At 41.0% G+C, this 11,508-nt stretch overlaps 1 protein-coding gene across 1 annotated transcript; it reads right to left on the bottom strand.

Moving 5' to 3' along the window:
- Window positions 1-2,263: 2,263 nt before the first annotated feature.
- Window positions 2,264-7,781, bottom strand: LOC140225848 (uncharacterized). Its single transcript, XM_072305807.1, has 2 exons — window positions 7,176-7,781; window positions 2,264-5,109 (listed from the first exon to the last, which is right to left on the bottom strand). The coding sequence occupies exon 2, from the start codon at window positions 4,297-4,299 to the stop codon at window positions 2,854-2,856; it is 1,446 nt and encodes a 481-aa protein (XP_072161908.1). The 5' UTR covers window positions 4,300-5,109; window positions 7,176-7,781; the 3' UTR covers window positions 2,264-2,853.
- Window positions 7,782-11,508: the final 3,727 nt, after the last annotated feature.

Genomic DNA, 11,508 nt, shown 5'->3' with positions numbered 1-11,508 from the left:
TTGGTCAGCAGAATTCAACACCTTGTTCAACATCCATCCAGTAGGTAGGCTAACAGCTGGATGTTGAAGTCAAGTACATGAGCTTCCACCACTGCGAAAATATCAATTTTTTTTTCTTTTCTTTTTTTGCGTCGCACTAGGTGGTTCTAAAATGTCCAAGAAAACATCCAGATCCGTTAAAACGTTTTGCCTAACAACAAAACTGCACAAGAAAAATTTGGAAGAAATTTAGAACCAAGATATCAATTTAATGGGGGGCCATTTTTTGTCTCTGATCTTAACTGGCGATCCGTGAAAAGTGCTTGGACATTAGCGATACACTGTTTTATTTTTACTACAAACTTAACCAGAAGCTACCCTAGATGTTCTATGAACGTCTATGCGGTACGATTCTAACAATGCAGCTCTAAAGTTTTTTCTAAAGATTAAGGGCAAAAATGTCTTTTCAGGTCTGAGAAGAGCTGCGCGCCAAAAGTGGGCTTTGGGGTGATAATGGAGCTATCACTATGTGGAGGATTTGCGATTTAAGAACTGTTTCTGCGTAAAATTTTGCGAAAAACACGATGGTGCCACTAGTCTTCTCTGAAACGAACTGTAAAGCTCAAAACAAGCTCTCGAAGATGAGGCCACAATGGTGAAGATTATCTCAAATTATCCTGAGAGTTCGTACCTCTATATATCTAGACAGACTCTTTATGCAAAGATAAGGAGCAAATACCGCAGGGTTGCCGTGTTTTCAATTTTGGAGTCCCCAAATAGAGTGACAACCCTTTTATTATATTTGCTCCCTATCTTCGCATGAAGAGTTTCACTTGATAGAGAGATGGACTTTCAGGATATAGCGTGGGATATCTCCTCCATCACGGCCTCAACTTTGAGAGCTTTTTTCTGAGTTTTGGAGTTTGTTCCAGAGAAAATCAGGCATCATAGTATTTCTCGCAACATTTTACTTATGAAACAGTACGTAAATCGCAAATTTCTGACACATGCAAGTGCTCCAATATTACACTTCATGTCAAAACAGTAAAGCCATATTACTGTGCAACCAAGCTAAGGAAAAACGCCGAATGAGCATCTGGGAGTTGTCAAATAAAATGTTCATTTTCCAGGAGAATTGTCGATATTTTCTCTTGAAATTGCAGTTAATTTAAATCTGATTGTGAATGAAATTCCGTGAATAATTGAAGGACAAATATCCACAGATTTCCTTGAAAATTCGTATTTGATCAAAAGGAATTCCGTAACGTATGAGGGGCTCATACGGTGTTTTTCCGAAGCAAAGCAGTGTTTGTCACGCACGATGAGAAAATGCCGAACGTAATAGACGATAAATCCCAAAAATTTTGATCCAAATTGAAAAGTGAAATTGAATTTTGAAATTTTGATAAAAAATTGTGACCATTTATTCTATCCAAGTTTTAATATTCAAATATCAAGTTTGATGAACAGTATGAATCATTAAAAAAGGCTCTGAATATATCTATTGCCGTGGTCTAACCGTGCGGTCCTTAGTCCTGTGGATGTAGTTCTTGGAACCTTTGTGCGTTGTGATGCGCGGTGGTAGGGTTGGCATGTCTTGACTAATGAATCAACAGAGCCTAATTACAGAGCCAGTGGCGGAATCCGGAGCCACAATCAGCGCGCTAGGTGGAGCCAAGAAGTTTCCGCTGGAAAGGTAGCGCAGGTACACGGTCTCCAGAATTCCGGTCCACCGAAATTCCAGAATTATGGAAACGGACCGGGCAAGACCCTGGTAACTGCCCCTAAGCGGGGCTCCTAAACAGTTCATTCATGAAAAGAAGGATGCTGCGGTCCTGTAAACCACCTATTTCCTCTACGGTTCCGGCTCCCTATTCTTAGGAGGGCGGTTCCTGAATTCGATCGAATCACACAGTGGAGCCATTGAACCTATCACGGAGATTGGTAGTCTCCTCGGCAAAATAGAAAAGACTAGAACTAGACTCTAGAAATGTAGAGACGTATGCACCACGACTGAAAACAAGGCTGGAATAAGATGTACAAACGTCTTCAAACTCCTCTGCAACAACGCCGGGCGAAGAGCCATAAAGAGTCTGTCGACCCTATACCTCATTGGAAAAAAAGTAGTTTGGATGTAGAGTCCAGACTCTTAATAACATTGAAAAGAGAAAATACTCTTGATTCAACGGTTTTTGCATAAATCGAGAACCAAGCCTCTTAATTTAAGTGGATTTCTTGTGATTCAAGCAAAAATCCGATTGAATCAAGAGTATATTTTTTCTTGTCATTATTTTCAAGCGTCTGGACTCTAGATCCAAGCGACTTTTTTTTCCAGTGCTACACACAATATAATAGGAATTGAATTTTAATACACCACCGGAAAAAGAGGACGTACGCGCACGTCTCCTTTTTCATGACATAAAAAATAATTTTAAAAATCCATACAAATTTATCAATTTTTCTTGTAGTGCGATGATTAAAAACATTGATAAATTTTTATAAATTTGGCAAAATATTTTTTATGATTTGAGTTTTCTTGGTAATATTGTCGAGGGGAGGAAAACTTTAAATGGCTCTGTTGCAAGCAAGATACTACTTTCTCAACTAAAACTTGTTTCAATGTGAACCTTGTGAAGTGCTGGACATTTTACGCTGATTTTTCATTCTTAAAATCTCTCCACAGTGTAAAATCAAGGGAGTACCGCGTGACGCATAACATCTACGGCGCAAAGCTCGTCGAAGGATGGACTGCGAAGCGGTCAGTTTGAGTTGAAGGTTTCTCTCAGTCGTGAGCATTCATGTGATTTATCAATTTTCAATGCGTTGCTCTCGACACGAAAACGAATTTGTTAACCCCTTCATCCGCGATACCTTTCATTTCTGAAGGACCACCTGGATCGTCTTAGCGGCGCTCGGCACACCTTGGTCGTTGTGCACGAAGAGCCAGTAATAGCCCCCGGGACAAACGCCGGGATCCGCGGGCAGGACACAGGTGTACGTAAAGGGCTTCCCCGCTCTTTGTTGTTGTTGTTTTGGCTCCAACGGAACTCGCCTTTGATCGTTGTTGACAGCGTGTGTACAGGCGCTTAAACGCATGAGGGAAAAATTCGTGCAATTAACATCGGTTTTTACGGTAAATTTACTTCCAGGTGACATTTTATTAGTTGAAATACTAAGGATTACAGGCCTGCGAGCTTCTTTTCCATTCTTATCCCAAAGATAGTAGGGCCAGTAGATTTGCATGTCCAGGTGGTTGGCCTCGCAGGCTCCGCATAAACCACCCCCAGCTGACAGCACAGTAGCGTTCATGGTAAGAAGAGCGATCGAGTGGTAGTTTCGAGGGATCTGATGCGGGGTAAGTTTCCGGATTGAATTGTCCGCGGGATCCCATATTTCCGGTGTTCTCACTGAACCCTTATCTGTAAATTGGGCACCAGTATTTTGTCCACCAACGATGAATACTTTTCCGTTCGGCAGGATCACAGAGTTGTGATAAATGCGCGCAGAGGCCATTTTATTGGCGGTCGGTTGGACGTCCGCGATCGAGTTGGGTTCTTTGATGGTGATACAGTAGGCGTTGGTGGAGGCTGCCGAATCGACGTAATCCTCTGATCCACCACAGGTGAAGAGTTTGCCCGCAACGGCGTCAAACATGACGGCGTTACCGCACATGGCGTCGTTGTCGTCCCCGCGGGCGCCGGCACCCTGAACGCCCCCGTCGCCGTCGGTCGAGTACCAGTTCATATTCTTGCTCGGACCGGCGTGGAAGACGGTGTTGTTCTTCCAGCCGAAGAGCCATCCGTGGTTGTCCGCTCGGTAGACGCCGTCTTTATCGCCGGTCAGCATGGCGTCCGCCCGACACCCCGGAAGTTTGGTCCACTGGTTCGTGCCCGGGTCGTATAGCTCCCCGTTCTTGCCGTCGACGCCCCCGTTCCACGAGCCGCCGAGCACGAAGGTTTTGTCGTTGGAGCAAGTGGTGGAAGCGGTGTAGCCGCGCGGGATGAGCATGTTCGGTGCAGGGCTCCAGGTATCATTGTTGATGTTGTACTTGCTTGCTTTCTTAGCGTCGTTACCACCCGTCACCAACACATAACCTTGTGAGTCTATGGAAGTACCAGGACAGAACATGTCATGGCCCGTCTGCGTAACGGTGCGTTCTGTGACTGTCTGCGCGACCAAATCCACGGTGCAAGTTTTCGTTACACCGCCTGGACCATTCGTAAATCGATCGTATCCCCAGGCTGACCATGCCATGAACCGCCATCGGGCCTTTGGGCACAGGCAACAGCAACTAAAGGCAAGTGGATGGTGTGACCCCATTTCCCTAGCCTTGTATCCACTTTATCTGTCAGCTTTGATTCGAAGAATTTCAGTTCAGCTATGCAAGTCTCCTGTCGATCGTCTGCTCCTTTCTTATGAACTACAGTGACAGTGCGGCATCCTACAGGCTCGAAGTTTGAGAACTTCCACACCACATCCACAGCCCATGTGCCGTACGCGATGAGCTTTCCATCGCAAAGAATCTCGTGCATATACACGCTTCCTTTATTGGTGTCCTGTGGCGGCGGCGCCAATGCCATTCCAGTTAAGATCCTGACCGTTTTTAAGTCAATCGTGATATTGTGCGGTAAAGGATTCGCTCCTGGGCCAGACTTGCTACACCAAAACGTACTTAAGTCACCATCTACCGCTGATCCACAACGGTTCCCTTCATCGAAGCTGCTACAAGAACACTTCATGCCTTTGAGTATTATTATATTTCCATCCGGAGGCATGGAGTTGGTTCCCAACTGTTGTCCGTTGTCCGAATGCAGACCCTGTCCATTTGCCGTAGCGAAATCGTCGGCGAGAGAAACACCAAAAAGAGTCAGGAATTTAAAGAGAATCGTCGGAGTTGAGTTACGCATGGTCAGTCTACAGGCTAGTAAGTACGTCAAAACCGATTTTTAAGGATTCTAATAAGTGGTATTTGATAAAACGCTTTGTCGCGCGTCCTTGATGTTACACGCACAAGCATACGGGAGTGTAGCACAGCTCGAAGGATAATGCATATTCTAGACGTGGGGGGTCATGGCCGAGACTCAATTCCACTCCAAGAAGAGTCGATCTGTATATGCTCAGTTTGCTGTCCTGGAAAAATAAAAAATGGTTGATCAAGAATGATGATTGAAATTGATATGGAATAATTCCATGAAGATGAATTCAGTTGATGCGTAAAAGTATCGGATGCTATAGGTCAGGATGGAAACATTTCATGAAAAGTAAAATTTTGAAATTCCACGTGAAATATTCCATTAATTTCAGAAATTTATGACAGATCTAGAAAAATACTGGTTCCTTTTCATGTTCGCAAAATGTAAAAATTGTGTCAAAATCTTTTTGTGTGTGCTTGAGTGCGTATACTCTAGGCCCTGAAAAATATGAAATATTTCACAGCTCTGTGAAATTTCATGGAAGATTTCACTGACTTATCTTTCATTTCTTTCTTACGTTACATGCCAGCCTGTGCTAGACGCCTTCATCTCTCAATTTAGCGTAATTTAAGGGCCAGTTTTTTTTCTTTCTTGCAAAATTTGATCCAATTAAGCCGAAGATACTTTTTTTACCTGGTTAATATAAATTAAAACGAATTATCCAACGTCGCAGAGCGAAATTCGTGTTCTGCAACTTTAACCGTTCATACATTTACATAGGTTGGGTATCTAATCAACAGATCGATTAAGGAGATTCGATGGACGTTATATTTTGTGTTAGAACAACATGCGATTTATTACATCGATCAGTTTCATTTACTCAACTATTTGTCATTTTTTTCAAATTTTAAGATTGCACTTCGGTTATCAGAACACTAAAGAATTCACTTACCAATTTTGACAAAGAAATTCAACAATAAAGGCATGGTTTCTTTAGAGGAAAAATATCGCATTCGATACTGATATCGAAAGCGATACTTTCCCTCTAAAAAAAACCACCCCTATGTTACGTTGAATTTTTTTTTTTTTTTTTTTCAAAATGGGTATGTGAATTTTTTAGTCTCCTGACAACAGTTGTGCGATCTCAAGATTCGAGAAAGATGACGAGTAGCTGAAAAAATGGAACCAATTGATGCGATATATCGCATGTCGTTTTGACACAAAATATGGCGTCCATCGAATCACCTCAAGCAAGGAAACATGAAGGAGCAACTTATGTATTTATTTTCGTTGTAGGCTTATTGAAAAATATAACTATGAATCAGTGAAGTATATAACCCATTTTAAACTGCAAGGTTGCACGCTTGATTCGATTCGCATTGAACAAGAGTAAGGATCCGATAAAAAGAAATAAAAGGATCTGTAATTAAATCGATGACAGTGTTACCAAGCCTATGATTCCAATTACTATACGTTCAGTTGATGAAACTATATGAATCGAGACGTGCAAAAAGAACATGTGCAAAGAATTTCGGAGGAGAGGTTTCCCAAACAAGTGTCGGATTATGGGTTCACCTGGGAGAAGGCGACGGGAACGTCCCATTAAGGGATGGCTTCGTTGACGAAGAGATGTTGCGTTGTCAGTAGTTGCCCGATAACCTCTGGGAAGATGAATACATGTGGCATTTGGGTGTCGCAGAACGCCGAAGTGCGTTGTAAAACTGCCTTATACGTATATGTATGTGCCTTTTTCGCATGTCAAATTATTCTACTCGATTTAAAAATCCATCTTGCGAAAAGTACGGAAATCCGAGTACCTATGGGCCACGGCCTGATATTATTAACCAACGGAAAACAGGGCTAAAAGTTGTTTGATATCTGCAATTTTCGCAGGTCTTGGTTCGTGTGATTTCGAGTCGTGATCAATATTTCAGAGTTATCACCATGCCTTTTAATGGTAGAGTAGCGCATTATAGGGTTTAAATAAGGTATAAATAATGCTAAATGTTCTCGCCAATAAGTCACCGTCAGCTCGGACCGGCTGGATCGCGGTTGTGGGGGATAGGGTTTTTGAGTTATTATTGATTGGTTTGTCTACACAAGGAAAAAGTTTTGTTTCGTTAGTCCGAGAAAATTATTTTTATGTTCCTTTTTCATATCCCATTCTTAAAACCCCATCCCTTCATTTAAAGTGAGTATTTATTTATATTTTTCCCTAAAGGCGAAGAAGGCGGATATTAAACTGTATCTTCAAAAATTACATTTTCAATTATCTGTACTTACGAATGAGGAACCTTGCGAGCTTTTTCGACGAAGAGGGTCATCAACTGAAACAATTTTTATATAACTAAAAAAGCAAAAATCCTAATTTTTTCAAATACTTAGTCGCCCACATCTTTGCTCAATAACAGACTCGTAGAACACTAGACCGCTCAGGGTCTTGAACTGAGTGTGACTATCATTCCTCACAAAACACAATACCCACGAGATTCATGTTTTCCTCTTCGGTTTTGCTCGCGTCTGAATATTTTCATCTTAATTATGTAATTCAGCTGCGCAGTTGGCAAAAAATTCTACATTCACACAATCGGAAATAACCCGATTTTAAGGTCATAATACGCGGAAAAATGTTGTTCCGATTTTGAGAGAATGAGTTCATGGTCTTCGTCGTTCAAGTTCGACGATGAACCCTTATTTTTCATTAACGTGAAAAAGTACTGCCGATAAGGTGGGTGATATGTTCTTCCTTTCTAGACGTAAAATGGACCGCGTTTAACAGAAAGGAACCAAGCCACATCAGCTATTGCCAATTTTATATGGGCACTTTAATTTTTGACGATAAAACGTTTGTGCGGTTCCCTTTGAAAATGTTAAGGAATTTGCTTCTTACTATGGAGAAAATTCACTGAAATATGCACGAAAATCCGCACAACTTTTTTCATGTAAAAAATTAAATTAGCCAATTAAATTTGTCAATAGCTGATGTGACTTGGTTCCTTTCTGTTTAACGCGGTCCAAAGCATCCTACATACCATGACGTCAATCCGGTATATTTTTAGAGATTTCCAGATTTTCAACGAGACCTGAGACCATATGTACGAAACATTTTATGATACCCTTAAAGGGGAGTTATCTAACTTTACGGGTTTGCCGAAAGTCTCATTGTGAGCCGTAAAAAAAATTTCGAACCCATGATTTTAAATGACCACCAATCTTTACTTAATGGGCATATTTCATTTTTCTGAAAAAATTCTGATTTCCTCTGCAGCTGTCTTCGCACATGTTTGAATTATGATTACATGGAAGAGACGGTCCCTTGTTAAAGTTTTCTCAATTTTTCGAATGGAACAAGCGAGGTTTCCAAAATTAATTGGCATTTCGGTCTTTGACCTCGTATTTGCATTACCAGCAAAAAACGATTAGTTTTTTCCAAAAGGATGTCGTGAGATCACCCTAACATCATACAGATAACGGAACGCTCTATCTCAAAACTACGTACGCTGATAACAATGAAATGGAAGGATATACGGAGTTGCGTTCGGGCTGAACACGTAACTATTTTAACTACGCTGTGGGCTGGACTGCATACGCTAGATTTTGCGGGCGATATCTGAGTTCTGTCCACAATTTACGTGCGCTCACAATATACGGCTCTCATTTGTGAATTGCTATACTGCCTTGTTAAGGAAAAACGCCGTATGAACATTCGAGAGTTGCCAAACTTCCTCCAGTTAAATTTACATTTTTGAGCTGAGTCATGCATATTTTCTTTTGAAATTTTCAGTTAATTTAGATCTAATTACGAAGAAAAATCTCTGAAAGATTGAACTGAAGATATTCTCCAATTTGTATAAAAATTCGTATTTAATAAAAGGAAATTTGGCAACTGATGGAGGTTCATACGGGTTTTTCCTTAGCACGGCAGTATAGGTGCGATCAGTGTTTTCCTCGAGCGTTTGCAACCCGGCTCATCGCGGAGTCACAAATCGCTACGTATTGTGTCCGGACTGAATTTCGTAAGTAGTGCCATTGCTTTGCGCTCAGTGCATTATTCAAATGCCGATCTGGTCTGCCAGAAAGCATCTCAGTTTTAATGTCGTGTCAAAAATCTGTCCAACAGGAGCGTCCGAATATTCAACCGGATAAGACGCGTCACGCTCCAAGGAAACACTAATTGCACCCGTACCCTATCGCGAAAGCCGAGAGTAGTTTTCAGATATCGCCCGCAAAGTTGAACGTATGCAACCCGGCCCACCGCAGAGTTAAAATTGTTGCATGCTGGGTCAGAACCCAACTTCGAAAATTCTCCCTTCGTTTTACGCTCCGCGCGGAATTCAAATGCCGAGTTTATCCCATGGAAAGGCATCTCAGTTAGTTTATGTCGCGTGATTTTGTTTGTTATGTTTTTCCTCTTTTAACCGAGGAGCCTAGAGGAAGTTGTACAAGATATTCTCAAATGATTTCAAATCTTCAGGGACTTATGGAAAATGAGGAGCTGAATTTTAAACTGTAAATCGTCGTACTTACGTTTAAATTTTTCTTGAAGAGATGGACAAGGATACTGCTTATTCCGCTTCGTTTGGATAAGACAAGAGCCTAAAATATCAGTTCATTGTCAGAAAAAGGTTGTCTAATCGTGCAATCCTCTCTTCATAACTATGCCGTTGCATGCATTCAATTTTTATGCTGAATTTGTTTTTCTTCAAACTTTCTCGATCATTTTCCCCAGCCTGGCAGTGACACCAGTCTTCGGGGGTTGGGTAGGGTGGCATGCAACGTAAGAAAGAAATGAAAGATTGGAAATTTCAGTGAAATATTTCATGAAATTTCACAAAGGTGTGAAATATTTCATATTTTTCAGGTGCCAGAGTAGGCAACCTGCACTCATTGTCAAACACACAAAAAAAGAAGAAAGTCACAATTTTAACATTTTGCGAACATGAAAAGGAACCAGTATTTTTCAATATCTGTCATAAATGTCTAAAATTTTATGAAATATTTCACGTGAAACTTCAAGATTTTATTTTTCATGAAACTTTGCCACCCTGGGGTTGGGCCACGACGCGGCCAAGAGGTGGAACCTCTAGTAAGTTAAAGTTTACTCGACAATGGGACTATAGTTCCATTGTCGAGTACTAGGAACAAAGGAACTTATTGTTTTTTTATATATAAAAAAACAATAAGTTCCTTACATTGCGAATTTCCTGTCTTATATTAATTTTTCTTACGGACTGCTGATAATCATTATCAAACAAGACTTTCTATTGTTATTATCCTCGTCTCCTCAAAAACACATGATTTGGAAATGTAATGCAAATTTTTGAAGTAATCAACTCTCACTGAAAAAATGGAACGAACATAAGATATAAGATGAAATTTCGAAACAATACAAATGAGATTAGCACGTGTCTTACTGGGTTTAACCTTGATATGCAAATATGCAACTTGTTGAAGGGCTAAACGCCATCTTTGAGACAATTAAGTGTTTAAATTAGCGTCTTTTCCCCTCATCCTAAGTTTTCTTCTCGCTTCCGCCAGAGAAGTTTCTATAGGGTTAACATTTTTCTCTTTGGCTGAAATTTTCCGTTGGGCATTTTTGAGTTTGAAAATATTACAAAATATTAAAAATAGTAATATTTTGTAATCATAGTAAAGACTAGACCGGGTCAACTTAAGCTTGATTGTTGTGTTAAATTTGCGTATTTTGACTCTAATCCGCTCTACGATATTTGAATTCCCTCCACTGCGATCAATCCCAAAGCCAATCGACTCGACTCATCCTCAATAGAGCAGAATGGGTAGCAAAGATCGACAAATGCGTATCTAAGAGAAGGACGTTGTGAATCTCCATTCATGTTCTATTTTGAAAAAAGGGAAACTATCCAACAGTCTTGATCGAAATTTTCTGTGGATTTTAATCGTTCATTCTGAAGAAAAAAAGTACACAAAATGAAAAAGTTAAAAGGATGCAATTCAGACATCTGGTGTGTGTAAAATACATACATATCGCTTTATAACACTCCTTGAGAATTTTCTCCCCCCAAATCCCTCCCTTTTTTAAACAAAGTAATCTCTAAATTTAATTCAATGATTCCTTTTTTTTTTTTCAAATCTCCTTTTCCCTCTAGGATACTAGAATTCTAGAGGCAAGTTGAAATCATTAAGCGCTTTCTATCGGCTAATTGTAATCGCATAATAGGACCTTAGATAAAGTGCGACGGTGGCCTGGAATGGTTCCTCGTTCTTACTGCGTTGCAAATAAAAAATTTTAGTTTCCCACTTTTTCTCCTTCCTTCATCTCCCCCCCCCCCTTTACTACCCCTCCGCACGAAGAACGGTAAGCAACTTTTTCCAACCGGTACGTGAAGGCACACGTGTTGCATCCAAAACCAGGACCTTTGATAAAGGGCTTGGGGCGGTAGCCATGGTGCGGTTCCACGATTAATCCAACTTTTTCGAGGCTACACTTGGTTGATCGATACGTTTGAGGGGCGAAACCAGCGCGACGATAATTATTCGGCTCGCCGCGAAGCCGCGATGCCCTCGCGAAGTCGTTCCCAGATTACTTCCGCGCGCCCCGGAACCGAGCTTTTTTCCGGGAAGCTGCGAGGCGGTC

The sequence above is a fragment of the Bemisia tabaci genome, unplaced genomic scaffold (assembly GCF_918797505.1).
Source record: "Bemisia tabaci unplaced genomic scaffold, PGI_BMITA_v3".
Lineage (NCBI taxonomy): Eukaryota > Metazoa > Arthropoda > Insecta > Hemiptera > Aleyrodidae > Bemisia > Bemisia tabaci.
This window is presented reverse-complemented; position numbering and strand designations above follow the sequence as displayed.